The following is a 20,299-nucleotide window of genomic DNA, read 5'->3' as shown; positions in this document are numbered from 1 at the left end:
TAATGACTCTACTTAAGCTGGATCAGATTGAAACCTTTTGCTCTCTACAGATTTAACAACTGCACTCTGTGAATAAACATTCACTTCTTTATCTCCCTTTTACCAGGATAATGATCACAGTACCATTGCTGGAACCCCAAATCTAATAAGAAAATAATTACATGGGTGCAAATAATAAATCCAAACTGAAAGCAAATCAGCTGATGAAAACATGGTTTCCTTGTGCTTGATGGTGACTATGGAATACATTCAACCTGATTTGTTCTCAGTATGGATTTACTATTTACAAATCGCTTGAATTGTTTTCGTATTAGAACTAAAGGACTATTTTTTCCGTTATATTAGTATTACCCAATGTTGGCAAACCCCATGGAGCTTCTCAATCATCCAGGTCATGGTTGTGCCAAAGGTTCTTTTTTCCAAAAAGCAACTGGTCTTTCTTGGTTTTTCTTTGAAAATATTTCACATCTGGGGAGAAGGCATGGTCAACCGCCACGGTGCCACGGCGTTTTTCCACTTCTGCAGGGGAATTGCCGAACCCCCACTGCCTGGACCTCCCTGAAGAGGATGGAAAGAAGGGGACCCAGTCTGGTGCCCATTTTGGGGTCTGCACACCCCACGGTTGCTGACCAAGAGCCTCCACCAACAGTGGAGTGGAAGCAGCTTGCTGCCCTTAGCCGTGGCAACTAGGATCAGGAAGATTGAAGTGAAAGTGATGGGTGTCATCCGGAATGAAAAAGGAAAGTAAGTTCTGTACTGGAGGAAGAGAAACAGAGAATTGTTGACTGAGATGTGCACTTTGGCCAGAGGATAAATTTTGTTAAAGAACTGTGTATGATAAAGGAACTTTCTGTCTAATTAGGGTAAGTGACTAAATTGAAACCAGAACTTCCTAATTTTCAAAAATTAAGGCGAATAAGGAAGCGATTCTTAAATCCATTTGGATAAAAATTGGATGGTTTGAGGTTTCGAAAGTGGACTTAAAGGGAAAAAAAGAATAATTAAAATGGATGTTTTTTTGCTTTAAATTTTTAAGTGTTTTTTAAGAACGAATTGGTGGAGCCACCTGCTGGTCAAAGCTTTATTGTTATGAGAATCATCTTTTACTTAGAGAATTTGATATCTCAGCACTGACCTTGGAAAAGATAAACCAACTGAATTATTGATATTTTGCCTGCAAAGCAGACTAAGAAGAGATAAAAGGAGAGTTTGCAATTCTTGTGTGAGCCTGAACTTTGGTTGAACTGTTTTGCAAAATATAACTGGGCTGTTGGGAAGAGCTTGGGACCAGTGTTCCCTCTAATTTTTTGGGGGGGTGGGCGGAAAAGTATAGTGTCTGAGCGGAAGTCCCTTCGGGACTGAGCGGCACAGAAATAATAAATAAATAAATAAACAAACAAACAAACAAATAAAAAACCCACCCTGTTTTGCCTCAGAGAATTTCAAAATAAAATACTGTACTGTGTGTCTATAACAGTGAGCTCATAATAGGGCAACTCTATCAATATCAAAATGCCACTTAAATAGTTGAGCTAGTTTCAAACTAGATTTTGATTTTCTTTCTCTCTTCCTTACTCCCATTCTTTTTCTTTCTCTTTTCCTTCCTCTCTTTTTTCTATCTGTTTCTCTCTCTTCCTCTCTTCCTCTCTCTCTCCTTCCCTCTCACTCTTTCCCTCTCGGCTTCTGGGCAGGTTTGGAAAACTCTGAGTTGATGATGATTTTTAAGTGAGCAATTGCTCACTGCTCAGCTTAGAGGGAACTATGCTTGGGACAGCTGGAGATACGAGAGGGGCTCTTGCAGACCGTGAGAAAATGGAAATGGAAAATTCAAGAGATAAGAGAATTGTGTAAAGACCTGGCTGGAGACCTTAAAGAGCTGAGAGAATTGATGAGTGGAACTTTTCAAACTACTAAAGAGCTTACAATTGAAGCTAATAGAAAACTACAGGATGTGACAGAACCAAAGGAGACATTTGAAGATGGAAATATCCGAGTCTGCGGAGAGGGGCGGCATACAAATCTGATTAATAAATAAATAAATAATAATGGATGTGCAGATGGAGGAAATAACAATAGACTAGGGAGGATTAAACAATGATAAAAATGAAGTTATACTAGTCCACTGATTATCAAATTTTGAGTGATGATATAACAAACATTTTTAAGAATTGCCTTGATATGGAAAGGGTTGATGACCACAGATTTTACTATGAGCACAGTGAGATAAGCACAAATACAAAATGGGAAAGATGTCAAAAGCACTGGAATTTCCAGAATAAAAGAGGAGTTAAAAATAAAATTGATCTGTTGGGATTTTTAAGGAAGTGAAAGAGACAAAATAAAAAATGAAAGGGAAGGAAATGGGGATATAAAACAACTAGAAATAAATTTAAATTTGGATTTACACAAGAGCTTTGGGATTATGAGAAGGGTTGGGATTATGAAAATGGTTGATTAGGTTTAGACTAATTTCTAATTATCAACTTTTATTAGATGTCTTACTTAGGATTTGATGTGCAGAATTTATGGAAATATTAGGTTTATCAATTATATTAAAATAGGCTTAATTGAATTTAATGAAATGTATTAAATATGCTTAGAATTCTGAGAAATATTTGGTTTGTTGAATATACTAAAATAGGTTCAAACAATCTTAATGAAATATATTAAGGAAATATTAGGTTGGTTAATTATATTAAAATAAGTTTAATTAGTTTTATTGAAATGTACTAATAAAACAAGTTAAATTTGATAAATAACATTGGAAAATAATAATAGAGATAGAAACATACAAGATTGGCGGCAGAAAAAGACCTCATGGTCCATCTAGTCTGCCTTATACTATTTCCTGTATTTTATCTTAGGATGAATATATAAGAGCCAGGTTGGCGCAGCAGGTAGAGTGTGGTACTGCAGGCCACTGAAGCTGACTATAGATCTGTAGGTCAACGGTTCAAATCTCATCAATGGCTCAAGGCTGACTCAGCCTTCCATCCTTCCGAGGTGGGTAAAATGAGGACCAGGATTGTGGGGCAAATATGCTGGTTCTGTTAAAAAGTGCTGTTGCTAACATGTTGTAAGCTGTCCTGAGTCCAAGGAGAAGGGTGGCATAAAAATCGAATAAATAAATAAAATAAATATGTTTATCCCAGACATGTTTAAATTCAGTTACTGTAGATTTACCAATCACATCTGCTGGAAGTTTGTTCCAAGCGTCTACAACTCTTTCAGTAAAATAATATTTTCTCATGTTACTTCTAATCTTTCCCTCAACTAACCTCAGATTGTGCCCCCTTGTTTTTGTGTTCACTTTCCTATTAAGAACACTTCTCTCCCGAACCTTATTTAACCCTTTAACATACAGTATTTAAATGTTTTGATCCTGTTCCCCCTTTCCCTTCTGTCCTCCACACTATACAGATTGAGTTCATTAAGTCTTTCCTGATAAATTTTATGCTTAAGAAAGACCTTCTACCATTTTTGTAGTCCGTCTTTGGATCCGTTCAATTTTATCACAGTATTCCAAATGTACTTTGAAAGACTTAAAGAAATGGAAATAGTTGTTAATAGATTATTTATCTTGTATTAAAATGAATGAAATTGGTTAAATATTAGGTTTATTAACTACATAAAAATAGGTTAATTGAATTTAATGAAATGTAAATAAGTAAGTGTATGCTTAGAATTTAGGGAAAAATTTGTTTGTTGAATATATTAAAACAGCCTTAACTAACTTTAATATTCCTAAGGGAATATTAGGTTTGTTGATTATACTAAAATAGATTTAATTAGTTTTAATGAAATAAAAAAGCAAGTCGAATTCGATAAGTAATATTTGAATATAAGAACAGAGATAGTTTTGAAAGATTTATAAAAATGGAACTAATTAATATTTGATGATTTATGGTGCACTGAAAAAAATGAAAGAAATAGGTTGCATTTTTTTTTAACTTTTTCTTCTTTTTTAGTATTTTCAATGTTTGTGATTTGATGGGGGGTTTTAGACTTTGATAAAATGTGTAAAGAGAAAGAGGAGGCACTACGGCCTACCAGTTAATTAGAATGTTAGAAATATTGTTTATTTGTCAGTATATATTTGAGGGAACATAATGAAGAGAGCTAATACATAATGATTGTGATTGCTGGAGGACAAGATTAGGTTTTTTTGCAATAAGGGATTTATAGAGAAATTATTAATTTTGTATTATGAATTTTTTTTCTGGGATTATACAAGAGTTACTGACAAAATACTGCATTTTATTGTACTGGAATAAGAAGATATTTGGCATTGTATTAAAGTGTATGAAGGAAAAGAACAATAAAATTTTATACCCAGAAAGACACTATATTTCCTACTCAGAAGTATAAAAAAGAAATGCAATATTTATTACATATACATATCTTAACAGCTGCCAGGATAGCCTATGCATAAAAATGGAAAGACACTGAAATTCCAAAAAAATAAGAAATAATAAATAAGATTATTGACTGTGCTGAAATGAATATGATGACAAAGCGGTTAAAGGGACAAGGAGAATCGGAATATTACAAAAGTTATTTATTTATTTATTTTGTCCAATACACAATGAGGGTTTTAGTGGGTATACTGTATATCTATATACACATAGGAAAATACATGATGAAGGTTATAGAGGAGATACTCATAGTAAAATATATCTAAGAAATAATAGAAAAGAAGATATAGTAATAGAACATATCAATGAAAGAATAGAAGAGATATAGGAATAGAAGAAAGGTATAGGAGATACAGTATACGTTTGGTATACGTTCTACAAGTGGCTGAATAAAAGAATATCATCGTAAATATCATATTGTTTATTAGATGGTACAAAACTATGTAAATCCTTGTAAATAGCAATAACATATATAGTATATATTTCTTTTCTTTTTTTACCTTTGTTTCTTGTTCTTCCTTTTCTTAACATGATCTATAGGATTTTTATTTCCATTTTTTGACTTCTGAAAAGAGAGGAGTAGTATGGGCTCCTTTTTTTAGGTTGTATGTTTCTGTGTACGTCTTTGTTTTGTCTTGAAAAATCAATTTTAAAATTGTAAAAAAAAAATTATACCCACAAAGAAAAGATTTCACTTGTTATACAGTCAGTTCTAACTGACTGGTGGAGAATGAAAGGATTTATACTCTGCAGCCATCTGATTGTTAGGACTCTGAGGTTGGTGGAGATGGCTGCAAAGAAGATAAATCCTTTCATTCTCCATCAGTCTTTTAGAACTGAAGAAGCTGCTTGGATGAGGAGTGAAATGTGATTGTCTGCAACTCTGAGAATTCCGCCGCCACCCGTGAATTCTGGGCGGGAAGGTCGGCGTGTATTAACGTTGCCAAGACTGAGGGACGCAAAAGCAAGCGGGGGTCCCTCTCTCCTTCGCTTCTGACATTGTTTGGGGAAAAGCTTCTTCCCCTCCCGCAGCCTCCACCCGCAACCAATGCAGAATGACACAGGAGAGACGCATTTAGAAGAGAGAGAGAGGGAGGGAGGGAGGGAGGGAGGGGGGGAGAATTGCCGGAAGACAGCTGGCAAGAACTGCGCGCTCTGCATGGCGGGACATGTAGTCCCGACTGCCCGCGGGAGCCTGGCCGGCTACAGTGGCTAGAACTGCAAGTCCCGAGAGGTTTTGCTCTCCGCAGCTGCAGGCTCGGGCGGCGCGTCGGCTCTATTGTCTTGGCATCTTCTCGGCCGCCTTCCTCCCTTTTGCCCCGCCGGGATTCCGCGTCTTCCGCGCGAGGGGCCGGCAGGATGGCCGAGGAGCAGGAGATCCTGTGCAAGCTCGAGAGCATCAAAGAGATCAGGTGAGCCTCGCTTCGCCCCCCGCCCCACGGCCTGCTCCCATTTTCTCGGGGGGGGGGGCGTCTTCATACAAGAGAAAGGACCCCGTGGGGGAGGAGGGAGGGGGCTCTTCTATGCAGCCGGGGGTCTCGCCTCCCTCCCCTTCCCGCGGCCTCCACCAGCCGGCTGGTCTTGCACAAAACGCTCCCCGCTGCCCATCCTCTTTTCTCGGAGGAATCCAGCTGGACCCAGCCAGAACTGCCCCCGCTGGGTTTCATGCAGCCGCAGCGTTGCCACTTGGAAGTGGCAACGCTTCCTTCTATTCTTTTCTTTACTTATATTATTACATATCTATTCTCTTCAATGTGTATTATGTATTGGACAAAATAAATAAATAAGGAGCCTCGGAGACCTTCTTCCCGAGCTAATCAAGCCAGAGGTGGTTCTTCAACTGGACTTTATTTTTATTTATTTATTTGTTTATTTATTATTTTATTTATTTGTTTTGTCCAATACACAATAATACACAATGAGGGTTATAGAGGATATAATCAGGTAGAATGTATTAAAGTGGGAATGGAGGAGAAAATAAAGGAGTGAAATATAACTATGAGAGAATAGCAGAAAAAGATATAGGGATAGAAGAGAAGATATAGGAGATATAGGAGAGACAATAGGACAGGGGACGGTAGGCACTCTGGTGCACTTATGTGTAGGCCCCTTACTTTCTTGTCTTACTTTGCTTTGCTTTGCTTCTCTTCTGTTCGGACTGAAGGGCGGAGAGTATAAATCTTTCCATCCTCCACCATTTCATCCGAACAAAAGAAGCCTCTTGTAGGAGATGCAAAATGCATCTTTCATTGATATGTTCTATTACTATACCTTCTTTTCTATTATTTCTTAGATATATTTTACTATGAGTATCTCCTCTATAACCTTCATCATGTTTTTTACTATGTGTATATAGATATATACCCACTAAAACCCTCATTGTGTATTGGACAAAATAAATAAATAAATAAAATAAAATAAACAAACAAGAAAGTCCAGTTGCCTTTTAGAAAAAGCAGCCTTGGGGTGATGGTGGGATAGTTGGCTGGAAGAAACAGGCAGGCCCCAGGCCCATTCCGGAGTTTATTTTATTTATTTTTTATTTTATTTTATTAATTGATTGATTGATTTTGTCCGTTACACAATGAGGGTTATATTGGGTATACATATAGTAAATACATAATGAAGGTTATAGACCAGGAGTGGACAATTAATTTTGCCATAGGGCCGCATGAGAAATTGGGATGGTTTTAGAGGGCCGGGCTAATATAATTAACTCAGTTCTATCCAATACTGTATATTATTGGGTAGAACTGAGTTAATTATATTATAATTATAAATTATAACTTTTCTAGATAAGAACTGGGTGTTCAAGATATAGTATATAATATATTATTATATTATATATTATATATATAATTATATACTATATACTATATCTTGAACACACGGTTCTTATCTAGAAAAGTTGGACCGACCTCCGTGGGCTGGTCACAGACAGTGGGCGGGTCGCATCCTGCCCTCAGACCGCATCTTGCCCAGGTCTGTTATAGAGGATATACTCATAGAAAAATATATCTAAGAAAGAATAGAAGAGAAGAAATAGGAATAAAATGTATAAATGAAAGAATAGAAGAGATATAGGAATAGAAGAAAGGTATAGGAGAGCAATAGGACAGGGGACGGAAGGCACGCCCCTTACTGACCTCTTAGGAATCTGGAGAGGTCAACAGTGGATAATCTAAGGGTAAAGTGTTGGGAGTTTGGGGATGACACTATGGAGTCCAGTAATAAGTTTCAAGTTTTGACAACTTGGTTATTGAAGTTGTATTTTTTACAGTCAAGTTTGGAGCAGTTAATATTAAGTTTAAATCTGTTGTGTGCTCTTGTGTTGTTGTGGTTGAAGCTGAAGTAGTCCCCGACACGCAGGACATTACAGCATATAATCTTGTGGGCAATACTTAGATCACGTTTAAGGCATTTTAGTTCTAAGCTTTCTAGATCCAGGATTTAAAGTCTAGTCTCGTAGGGTATTCTGTTTCGAGTGGAGGAGTGAAGGGCTCTTCTTGTGAAGTATCTTTGAACATTTTCAAGAGTGTTAATGTCTGAGATGCGATATGGGTTCCAAACAGATGAGCTGTATTCAAGGATGGGTCTGGTGAAAATTTTCAAAGAACTCAACGTGAAGCTGCGGGACGAGGCTTTGGGTCATTGGAAGCTTCATAAGGGGGTTGCGCAGGTAGACCCCAAGGGAGCCCAGCGTTTCTGTTGCTGAGAGAGACATTTGTTAAGTGAGTTTTGCCCCGTTTTACGAGGCAAATCGACTGCCTGCCTCGGTTGTTAAGTGAATCACTACAGTTGTGAAATTGGTAACACAGTTGTTAAGTGAATTCCCCCTTGACTTTGTTTATCAAAAGGACGCAAAAAGTAATCACTTGACCGCAGGACACTGCAGCCAACATAAATATGAGCCCCTTCCCAAGTGTCTGAATTTTACTAACGTGGCCAAGGGGACGTGGCAAGGGTCTTAAGTGTGAAAGATTGTCATACATCAGTTTTTTCCCCAGCACCTTTGTAACTTGAAGCAGTCACTAAATGAACTGTTGTAAGTTTAGGACGGCCTGTATCATTGTGGTTTGGCCCTCTCTCCCTTTGTGACTGAGGTTTGTGGGCAGGGATCTTGGGGTGAATGATTTGCCAAGCATTGACTGACTTACAACAGCTCATTAAATGACCATTCAAAGTTATAATGGCATTGCAAAAAGTGACTTACAATCAGTTTTCACACTTACTTACTTATTTTATTTATTTATTTATTATTTATTATTTGGATTTCTAAGCCGCCTTTCTCCATAGACTCAAGGCAGCTTACAACAGGAATAAATACAAATAGAACAAGTTTGAAACCCAAACTTAAAATCTAATCTAAAACCCCAATTATTAAAACAGTTTGTCCACATTCATTCATCACTCGGCTAGAGCAAGATGCCAGTGCTCAACGGCCCCAAGCCTGCTGGCAAAGGTGAGTTTTTAAAACCTTAGGAAAGGCCGGGAAGATGGGGACAGTACGAATCTCCGGAAGGAGTTGATTCCAAAGGGCCACCACAGAGAAGGCCCTTCCCCTAGGTCCCACCAGATGGCATTGCTTGGCTGACGGGACCTGGAGAAGACCAACTCTGCGGGATCTGACCGGCCACTGGGATACATGAGGCAAGAGACGGTCCCGTAAGTCATCTGGTCCTAAGCCATGTAGAGCTTTATAGGTCATGACCAACACTTTGAATTGCGTCCGGAGACCAATCAGTAGCCAATGCAGCTCGCGGAGTGCTGAAGAGACATGGGCATATCTAGGGAGGCCCATAATGGCTCGCACGGCTGCATGCTGCAACAATTGCAGTCTCTGAACGTTCTTCAAAGATAGCCCCAAGTAGAAAGCATTGCGGTAATCGGTCCTCGAGGGGATAATGGCATGAGTGACTGTGAGTAGAAACTCACTGTCCAAATAGGACCGCAAGTGGTGCACCAGGCAAACCTGTGCAAATGCCATCCTGACGCCACAACCACACCCTGCAGACCTGGGGATTGGGAGACACTCACAGCTCCTGCGTGTCTCTCTCCTTGCCAGGCTCCCTTGTTTGATACGGAAGAGTGTGATCCAACACGACCCTGAAAATGCCCCCTCTGGCTTCTCTGCCTTCTCCTCCCTCTTCTCTCCACCCAGGAATAAAACTCTGCAGATGGAAAAGATCAAAGCTCGCCTGAAGGCAGAGTTTGAGGCCCTGGAATCCGAGGAGAGGCACCTGAAGGAGTACAAGCAGGAGATGGACCTCCTGCTGCAGGAAAAGATGGCCCACGTGGAGGAACTGAGGCTCATCCATGCCGACATCAACGTGGTAGGTGCAGGGAGGGAGGGAGGGGCGGGAAGAGCTGCCGGCTGGCACTTCCTGGGCGCGGATGCAACTGGAGGGGACCATGGAGGTGATGGGGGGAGTCTCATTGGGTCGGCAAAGGGGAAGAGTTGTCCCGTCCCCCCCAGATCCTCACCCAAAGGCCCGTCTTTGCAGAAGAGGCTGCTAATTTGTATACAGGTAAGTCATCAATTTGCAACCACAATGCAGCCTAAAATTTCTGGCATGAAGTGAGTCAGTTTTGCTCCAGTTTGTGAACTTTCTTGCAACAGTTATTAGGACAAATCAAGGGAAATATTTCTTCACCCAGAGAGTCGTTGGTTTAGGGAATTCACTTCCAGAAGAGGTTTTGACAGTTGTCAGCCTTGATAGCTTCAAGGCAGGGTTAGACAGATTCGTGGATGCCAAGCATATAGAGGGTTATTGAAACAGATGTCCATGTGCTGCCTCTATGTTGGTTGAGGCAGGCAGGATTCCCTTGAGTACCACTTGTTGGGGGTCAAGGGAAAGGGAGGGTCTTGCCTTCTCTTTCTGCTCAAGATGACGTTTTTGATGTTAGATATCCATTTTAGATCATGCAATATGGTAGAATCTAGAAATTTAAAGGTCTGCCGTTGATACTGTGTTGTCTAATATTGTGAGAGGTGGAAGGATTGAAGGGTTTCTCCTAAAGTCTACCACCATTTCTACGGTTTTGAGTGTATTCCGTTCCAAATTGTTCCAGTCACACCACAAGATTAGTTGTTCAACCTCCTGTCTGTATGCAGTTTCATCATTGTCTCGAATGAGTCCGATCACTGTTATATCATCTGCAAACTTCACTAGTTTAACAGATGGTTACTTAGAGATGGAGTCCTTGGTATATGGAGAGAAGTGGAGAGAGCACACAGCCTTACGGGGGGAGGATGTTAATTGTACAAGTATCTATTGTGATTTTGCCTTCACCTACTGCTTCCTGTCTGTTAGGAAGCTTGTGATCCACGTACAAGTACCACTAGCTGGTTCAGCTTAGTTAGAAGAGTGTCTGGAGTGATAGCATTGAATGCTGAACTGACGTCTACAAAGAGGACCCTAGAATACCCCAATCTGCCCACTCTGCCATCACAGCTCCTGCATCATGGGATCACCATGCAGATGCTACAATAGTTGCACATGTGAAGCACGTCCCTCTCGCTTTTTTCAGTGCCGTTGTGACTTGGAATGGTCACCAAATGAGTTGTTGTAACTTGAGGATTGGCTTTATTCTCAGTGACGTTCCTGTATTTTCCAGAGTTTGGTTGAAAGTTGCAGCTCTAAAGCACACTAAGCTGGGGTGGGGGTGGGGTGGTTATTTATTTATTATTTTATTTATTTTATTTATTTTATTTATTTTAATTATTTTAATTATTTTATTTATTTTATTTATTTTATTTATTTTATTTATTTTATTTATTTTATTTATTTTATTTATTTTATTTATTTTATTTATTTTATTTATTTTATTTATTTTATTTATTTTATTTATTTTATTTATTTTATTTATTTTATTTTAATTATTTTAATTTTATTTATTTTATTTATTTTATTTTATTTATTTATTTATTTATTTTATTTATTTTATTTTATTTTATTTTATTTTATTTTATTTATTTCATTTATTTTATTTATTTTATTTATTTTATTTATTTTATTTATTTTATTTATTTAATTTATTTTATTTATTTTATTTATTTTATTTATTTAATTTATTTTATTTATTTTATTTATTTTATTTATTTTATTTTATTTATTTCTTTTATTTTATTTTATTTTATTTATTTCATTTTATTTATTTCATTTTATTTATTTATTTTATTTTATTTTATTTATTTCATTTATTTTATTTATTTTATTAGATTTCTATGTCGACCTTCTCAGCCGACTTTCAGTCACATCCTTCCTTTTTCTGTGTTCTATACCCAATAAGACACATCCTCCTCTCTATTTTTCCGCTGTCTTGAACATTTTGCGTGAGAAAAGGAAACCTAGCGTTAGAGGGAGGCTACCACGACCACCCCCAGTGACCTCCAGTTGGAGGATTGGGAGCAGTCATTAAGCTAAGAGAGAGGGTGGTGGTATCTGCTCAAAGACTGGATCTCCTGCTTCTCTTCCAGATGGAGAACACAATCAAACAGTCCGAGAATGACCTGAACAAGCTCCTGGAATCAACACGGCGTCTCCATGAGGAATACAAGCCCCTCAAAGAGCATGTGGATGCCCTGAGGATGACCTTGGGCTTGCAACGGCTGCCGGATTTGTGTGAAGAGGAAGAAAAACTTTCCCTTGAGTAAGTTGAGAAGACACGCTGAACTTTTTCTAAAGTTCATTTCTGGGTCTGGTAGAAGTAAGGAGGGGAAAGCAAAGAGGTCCAGGCGTGCATGAAAGCGCATACTGGGAGTACCCATGAATGAAGGTATTTGTGGCTCAGTGTTGAAAGTGTTGCCTGAGCTTGGCTGTTTTCTTGCAGATATTTCGATATAAACTACCGTATTTTTTGGAGTAGAAGGCACGCCCTTTTACTGTCCAAAAGGGGGTCAAAAACTGGGCGTGTCTTATACACCAAATGCTGAATGTGGTAGGGAGGGGGAGTTGGTGTGATAGCGGTAATAGCAACCATTGGTGGCAACAGACCGCTGATTGGCGGTATTCCAGGAGGTTGATCCAACCACCAACCGGAAAAGAAGATCAAAGGGGGAGAGAACGAAATTGGAAGCGTTTTCAGGCACCAGATTCCCTCTCTCCGAGGGCAAAAAGGGTGCCGGAGATGCGAGGATGGCAAAGCGTTTCCAGCTGAAGGGTTACCCCTTGGGCATGTTTGCTTTCCTCCACAGCCCGCGTGTCTCAGGCGCCCTTTCTGCCGTTAGAGAGGCGGAGGAAGCACTTCCCTTTAGAAGGCTCTCAACGCAGTTCCGTGGGGCTGCTTCGGGATTCAGGCTCCGGCCGAGGCAGTCAAAGGTGCAGGGGGGGCTTCCCGGAACGCCCGGCGGGATGTGTACAAAATGGCAGGTCTAGGAAGGTAGATGCGCCGCAGCCTCTCTATCAGGCCCTGCTGCGAGAAAGCCTGGCTTTCAATGGTTATGGCTACAGGCAAGAAGATCAGTGCATTTGGGGAGTGGCGCCACATCTGTCTTCCGTCCCCATGAAGATCGGACCCTGCCCCACCTACTCCAGCTACACTCCATCTCAATTTCTGCAGAAAGAAATGTCAACAGACGCCTAAAAGAGTCTGATTAAAGATTTGAAGAATATGTGCTTTAAAGAAATCTCATTATTCTTCCTACGTTTTCCACCTAAGGAGACTTTTCTTGGGAAATTTAGTTAGTCACCTTATACAACTAAACTGACCGCTTCCATAGCAGGAATATGGGATTTGCCTTATGCAACAGAAGTGCATTCTGAAAAATCAAGGAATATCTGCTACAAATACATCTTATTAATATTACAAAAACACAGGAGATTAGACAACCATATATGACTACAGTGATACCTCGTCTTACGAACTTAATTTGTTCTGTGACGAGGTTCGTAAGTAGAAAGGTTCGTAAGATGAAACAATGTTTCCCATAGGAATCAATGTAAAAGCAAATAATGCGTGCAAACCCATTAGGAAAATCCAAACTTTAAGGCTTAAAAAATAAGCGGCGGGCGGACAAAGTGAAGGCTAACGGAGTGGAGACGGACAACGAGGAGAAGCGAGGAATGGAGGTCCTAACGAAGGCTAATGCCACCCCAAATTGCTCCCAAAATCACCCCTCCATATGCTTCCTACGCCGCCCCAAATCTCTCCCAAAATCACCCCTCCAAAAGCTTCTTACGCCGCCCCAAATGGGAAATCCCGGCGGTGGCAGTCACAAGGCAGGGGAATCCCTGCAGCAGTACGAGAACCCATGCGCAGTAAGAGAGCCCACGCACCTGGGCTCGGGTTCGTAAGATGAAAATGGTTCTTAAGAAGAGGCAAACAAATCTTAAACACCGGGTTCATATCTCAAAAAGTTCGTATGAAGAGGCGTTCGTAAGATGAGGTATCACTGAACTTGCAATTTCTTATTCACTTCACATTTCTGTAATCTTAGAAAGCAAAATTCATTTTTATTGTTAGAAGAGATAAAAAGATCTGTGCTGCTCCTTATCAGAATCTGAGTGGAAATGAGGGCCCCAAGAAAACAGCCAAGGACCCCTCAATCTTCTCCCTCCCCCTCCAACTGACAGTGTTACCCAGTTGGGCAATGAAATATTTGCAAGAAAACAGCCAAGCAGCCAGTGAGAGCACCAAGGACCCCTCGTGTCAGCCCTGAGCTACCTTCTCCTTTATTGAGACCAAAAATGGGAATTTAGCTGCTGTGGGTGATTCACTTCTGTAATTATAAACCCTAGCCCCCCCACTCCCCCCCCCCATACTTCACAGAGAGAGGTAGGCTGCTCCCAGGGGGGAAAAGCAGGGCTATCCTGGAGTTTGCTTATTCCAAAAATAGAAGTGAAATGATTTCTAAATCTTGCAGCCCTAATTGGTTTTGGGTTTTGTTTCTTTTTTGGTTTTGGCTTTGTGATCTGTCCAGTTACTTTGAAAAGCAGAAAGCCGAATGGCAGACAGAACCGCAGGAGCCGCCCATCCCAGAATCCTTGGCTGCAGCGGCGGCGGCTGCTCAACAGCTGCAGGTGGCCCGGAAACAGGACACGAGGCAGACGGCCACTTTCAGGCAACAGCCCCCACCCATGAAGGTAAGCCAATGTCTGTGTGTCGATCGCCCTCTTTCAGCCTTGGCCGCTGGGCAGCCTGGCTGGCTGGGGAATTCTGGGAGTGGAAGTCCAGACTTCTTCAAGTAGCCCAGGTTGGAAAACACTCATAGGGATGACTGAGTTGTAAAACAAATTGTCAGATCTTTCCTTTTTTTTTTTCCCCCTATGCCCCCCCAGATCTGAGACTGCAACCGGCTATTTCCACCAGAGTAGCCTTTTATTTTCCTTGAACTTTCAGGCTCTTAGACTTGGTCCCAAACTCTGGCACAAGGGGTTTCTCCCTTTTGGGTCATGAATTATTATTATTATTATTATTATTATTATTATTATTATTATTATTATTATGTCACCACAACACAGCAAACGAGATCACTATGCTGGATTTCGTATTTCATCACCAGTCAGGCGCTTCCCAAGCACCTAGGACTGCGTGATGTAGCAATGAATTATGTTTGCCGATCCCAGTAAAGCGGCCTTTTGCAATTGACAGATGGAGATTTTGTCAATTCCAATGGTTTTCAAATGTCCGCTGAGATCCTTTGGTACTGCGCCCAGCATGCCAAGTACCACTGGGACCACTTTCACGAGCTTATGCCAGAGTCGTTGCAGCTCGATTTTTAGATCTTCGTATTTCACTAATTTCTCTAGCTGCTTCTCCTCAATTCTGCTGTCTCCTGGGATTGCGATGTCGATGATCCATACTTTCTTTTTCTCCACGATCACAATGTCTGGTGTGCTATGCTTCAGAATTCGGTCAGTCTGAAGTCCCACAGTAGTAGTAGTAGTAGTTGTTGTTGTTATTATTATTATTATTATTATTATTAATTAGATTTGTATGCCGCCCCTCTCCGAAGACTCAGGGCGGCTCACAACAGTAATAAGAAACAGCGTAACAATGGGACAAATCTAATAATAAAAAATATATAAAAACCCCAACAATTAAAAACCATATAGCACATACATACCAAACTTGAAATGTAAAAAGCCTTGGGGGGATGTCTTAGTTCCCCCATGCCTGGCGATACAGGCGGGTCTTGAGTAACTTGCGAAAGACAAGGAGGGTGGGGGCCGTTCTAATCTCCGGGGGGAGTTGGTTCCAGAGGGCCGGGGTCGCCACAGAGAAGGCTCTTCCCCTGGGGCCCGCCAGACGACATTGTTTAGTCGACGGGACCCGGAGAAGACCAACTCTGTGGGACCTTATCGGCCGCTGGGATTCGTGCGGTAGAAGGCGGTTCCGGAGGTATTCTGGTCCAATGCCATGTAGGGCTTTAAAGGTCATTACCAACACTTTGAATTGTGACCAGAAACTGATCAGCAGCCAGTGCAGGCCACGGAGTGTTGTAGAAACGTGGGTGAATCTGGGAAGCCCCACAATAGCTCTCATGGCCGCATTCTGCACAATCTGAAGTTTCCGAACACTCTTCAAAGGTAGCCCCATGTAGAGAGCGTTGCAGTAATCGAACCTCGAGGTGATGAGGGCATGAATGTTCTGTGATTCTTTTCTGTTCTCTGCGATCTGGGGTTTTTTACAGCTTCCTCTTTATACTAGCACTCATTCCTCTGAATTCAGGAACCGTGATGTCAGATAAATTTCCATAGATAGATTGTGGGGAGAAGAACTCCCGGGAAGGGAAGCGGGGAGGAAGGGCTGGGAGCCGGAGCGAGACGTGATCAAAAGACAGAAGGCCAGCCAGTGGCCAGCTTCTCTTATTAACCGCAACTCTGTCCAGGCGGGAGCAACTGGGAAGAAATATTTCAGATCATTCAGAGAAGTTCCACTGAAATGAGTATGGTCTGAACCCAAACAATGATGCCCCTGTGTGTGGACCAAACCTCGCCCTCATTAGCCCTAGTCATGTTATCTAGTTGGGTAATGAAACTTCTGCAGCCAATCAGCCAGACTCAAAAAGCACCAGGTAAAGTTTCCTAATCCACTTGTTCCCTAGTTAGGTAGTTCTTTAATTAAGGAATACTCTAATCCAGAAATTATCAAGGAGAAAAATCACACACCCCAATACGGGCAGTGCAAACTACTGCATAAAAAGAAGTCACACTTTATTGTATAAAAAGAAACCCCACCTTCGCAGATAATGTTACCTAGTTGGGTAATAAAATGTCTACAACCGAAGAAGCTCAGAGGGCACCCATGAGTCCACATTCATGATTGAGTCTAAATTCTGGTTAAGTGCATCACCCAGTGCTTTGTATGACCCCCAGTCTGGGTCAGTCTTCTGAGCATTTCTGCCATCGCAGTGAAAAGGTCTCCACACTTGGCCACCTTAAGGGTTCAAGTCCCAAGCTGGCTGGGGAATTCTGGGACTCAAAGTCCACAAGTCTTAAAGGGGCCAAGTGTGCAGAGTCCTCTTCTAGGGATTCTGGTGGGGAAGAGCCGTCCAGGCCGCAGTTTCTTTCAACCCTAACAGATTGACTTGGTTCTTCTCTCTAGGCGTGTCTCTCCTGCCACCAGCAGATCCACCGGAACGCCCCCATCTGTCCTCTCTGCAAGGCCAAAAGCCGCTCGCGCAACCCAAAGAAGCCCAAGAGGAAGCAGGACGAGTGAAAACGTCCCGTCCAGCCACCCCCGACCGCAAGACCGAATTTCCCTCCTTTTGTGGTGGACCCGTCCAGACGATCACCGTTGGTTAGCTGAGTGTGAAACCTGAGTGTGACTTAAGCTTTTGTTCCATTTCACGTGTCAGCAGCCTCGTGCGGTCAGTTGAAGGACTTTGGTTTGCAGCAGATCTGGGAAGGGGCTGCGTTGGGTGGAGACGCTGCTGCCTCTAGGCCCTGCACCCCCCCCCCCCCGGCTGGGGCTGGGCTGTCCGGAGGGCAAAGGGCATTTTGTGCAGAGGACACAAGGGGGAGGGGGCTCGTCTCCTCTTTTACAGCACCTGCCTCAGTAGCAAATGGACCTCAATCCCCCTCTTTTTATTCAATTGATCGAAGGCCCATTGTTTCCATGACCTGTTTATTTTTTTATCAGGACAATATTTTTGTACCGAGACTCTACTTTTCCATTCAGCCTCCACTGACCCAAGAGTCTTTTCATACCGATGTCAGGATGTGTAAGGTTTACTTGGTTTTGTGCTTTGGTATAACTTGGTTTTGTGCCTACCCTGTTTCCCCGAAAATAAGACGTACCCCAAAAGTAAGGCATGTCAGAGGTTTTGCAGAATTTGCTAATATAAGGCACCCCCCCGAAAATAAGGCGTAGTCAAGTTTACATACGGTACGGTGGGAAAACATACGGTACCATTCAAAGCTGTTCATAGCGGTACCGTAATAATGTGACGTCCCCTGCTGGCCCCTTCCATCACTTTGTACCGTCCAGTACAGCAGACACAGTTTGTTGCTGTCTCACCGCCATTACAGTCTCCACTACAGTGCGTAGACTGTAGTTCCTCTGGTGGCCGGAAGCTGCAATAGCGGGAGTATGGTATTGTACCATATAGGTGCCGTCCTTTGTGTGTGTGGGTGCCATACTGACAGGTACTGTACCGTAATCAGTGTATTGTACAGTACATTTTATTTGGGGGTGTCAGCTTTTCTGCCTGTGAATTTGTCTTATTTGAGAAATATAAGGCACCCCCTGAAAATAAGACGTAGCACAACTTTTGGAGCAAAAATTAATATAAGACAGTGTCTTATTTTCGGGAAAACATGGTAGGTATAGCTAAAGGAGGCGCGATTGCTCAGCGCTTGAAGAAGCTGAGCCTCCAGCCTGGTTTGGAGCCCAGGCACCTTGTGACGGAGTGAACTCCCGTTCTGTACTCCCGCTTCCGCCCATCGGGAAGTTCAAAAACATGTAAATGCAAGTCTGTAAATAGATCCCACTTCGGTGGGAAGATAACAGTGTTTTGTACACCTTTGGCATGTAGCCATAACAGTCACATGGCCACGGAAGTGTCTGCAAACAATGCTGGTTTGCTAAGAAACAGACGAACATCACCCTTTAGAAGCAGATGCAACTGGGCAGAAGTACCGTTATCCAGAACTACTGAATAACTGTGGACCACCAATTAAATGTTGGCTTGCCTTCTTTTTTAGCCCCATGCTATCTATATTCAGCTCGACTGTCTCCTATATACAAGACCACTCAACAATTTTAAAACTAGGGAAGGATCCAAACCGTCTCCCAATTTACAGACCAGTTGCTTGTCTCTGTGTCACCTACAAAATTTCAGAAAGGTTTGTGCTGGACAGAACAGCCCCAGCCGTAGAACCTGTGATCCAGAGAGAACAAGCTGGGTTCCGTGCCAATGTGGTTCCACCTGCATGAACTTCTTATCTGGAAGAGAGATTCCAAAGGGGAATGGAAAAAGGTCTTTGTCTTTCTTAACCTCACCTGGAGAAAAGGGCTTTTCCTCAAACTAATGAAGGTTATACAGATACCTGTTGTTCTTGATGTACAACAGTTCGTTTAGAGAACGTTCAAAGTTGCCACAGCACTGAAAAAGGTTCTTATAATCATTTCTCACAGTTGCGGCCTTTGCAGCCTCCCCAGGATCATATGATTAAGATTCAGGGGTTTGGAAACTGGTTCATGTTTATGACCTTTTTGGTGTCCCAGGATCACGTGATCATTCTGATGAGCCGAGTCAACGGGGGAGCCAGATCCCCTTCGCAGCCAGATTGCTAATTTATCCACAGCCGTGATTCACTTAACAACTGTGGCCAAGAAAAGTTGTAAAATGGGGCAAAACGTATTTAACAAATATCTTACTTAACAACATAAATTTTGGGCTCGGTTGTGGTCGTAATTCGAGGACTGCTTCTACTTGGTCATAACCCCATTGCCTTGACGAGGTTGAGTAAGAGGGTATTTCATATTTTCACAGAATTCATTAGAATTCTTAGATGTTGTAAGTTGAATACAGGTAGTCCCCGACTTATGATGTCGTTCTGTTCCTATGGAGCATCGTAAGCCAAATTTCCGTGTAAGTTGGAATACTGTACTGTACAGTATTCCAACTTACACGAATGGAGTCGTCGTCGTCGGTGACTTCAAGGGACCAACAGCCGGTCCTTCTCGGGGCTGCGTTGCTGCAGCCCCCAAGGTCGCCTCTGTTCGGATGAGGGGGGTCTCCGCAGGGTCTCTGAAGCCGCCAACGCGGCCCACCGCAGAGACCCTCTCGCCTGAACGGAGGTGGCGGCAGCTTCGAGGGAGCTTTGGCTCTGCTGCTGTCCCTGGGTCGTCGTAATGACGAAACGTCGTAAGTCGGGGACTTCCTGTATTGGATTGCCATAACATCAGGGCTATCTCCTGCTTTTTTTAAACTTGAAGATCCACGATCTGGGTCGGAAACTGTTTCTTGGAAATTTACTTATGCCGATGATATCCAGTCTAAGGGAACAACTTCAGTGATGCAGACGAGATCCCTTCTCGAGATCTCCAGAAATTGGATTCAAAAAATGGCCAGCCAAGCCTAACAAAAATAGAAGTAGCCACGTTCCACCTCCACAATAGGCACGCAAATTGCCAACCTTCAGTGAAGTTACAGAATCATATTTTACAATAACTCTCTAAAGTATCTGGGGCCAACATTGGACAGATCACTAACAGATCCTGAAACACCTGGAAAAAGCAGCTGCAAAATGGAAAAGCAGCAATAATTCACCGAACCTCAGCCAGGGCTGAGGGTCACTATGCCAACGCCATGCTAACACTGAGTCTTGGCTTTGGTGTATTCCACAGCTGATGTAGCTTAACAGTATTCACACCCAAACGCCAGACAATTGGCATCATCTCTGCTCTGTGGCCTCTCCCACCCGTGTGCAGCT

At 42.0% G+C, this 20,299-nt stretch overlaps 1 protein-coding gene across 1 annotated transcript; it reads left to right on the top strand.

Moving 5' to 3' along the window:
* Positions 1-5,650: 5,650 nt before the first annotated feature.
* Positions 5,651-18,559, top strand: ZC4H2 (zinc finger C4H2-type containing). Its single transcript, XM_070759691.1, has 5 exons — positions 5,651-5,827; positions 9,577-9,748; positions 11,896-12,068; positions 14,338-14,500; positions 16,965-18,559. Exons 1-5 carry the CDS (start codon positions 5,775-5,777, stop codon positions 17,076-17,078), a joined length of 675 nt encoding a protein of 224 aa, XP_070615792.1. The 5' UTR covers positions 5,651-5,774; the 3' UTR covers positions 17,079-18,559.
* The last annotated feature ends 1,740 nt before the right edge of the window (positions 18,560-20,299 follow it).

Source organism: Erythrolamprus reginae, chromosome 8 (genome assembly GCF_031021105.1).
Source record: "Erythrolamprus reginae isolate rEryReg1 chromosome 8, rEryReg1.hap1, whole genome shotgun sequence".
NCBI classification, from domain to species: Eukaryota; Metazoa; Chordata; class Lepidosauria; order Squamata; family Dipsadidae; genus Erythrolamprus; species Erythrolamprus reginae.
Note: the sequence above shows the minus strand (reverse complement) of the source record. Positions and strands in the feature narration are given on the sequence as shown.

What these genes read in the sequence shown, in the direction of transcription:
- ZC4H2 (XM_070759691.1), top strand. Translation starts at nt 5,775, where the DNA reads ATGGCCGAGGAGCAGGAGATCCTGTGCAAGCTCGAGAGCATCAAAGAG. An exon ending in GAGAGCATCAAAGAGATCAG is followed by an intron (nt 5,828 to 9,576) that starts GTGAGCCTCGCT and finishes CTCTCCACCCAG; the next exon opens with GAATAAAACTCTGCAGATGG. An exon ending in GAAGAAAAACTTTCCCTTGA is followed by an intron (nt 12,069 to 14,337) that starts GTAAGTTGAGAA and finishes TGATCTGTCCAG; the next exon opens with TTACTTTGAAAAGCAGAAAG.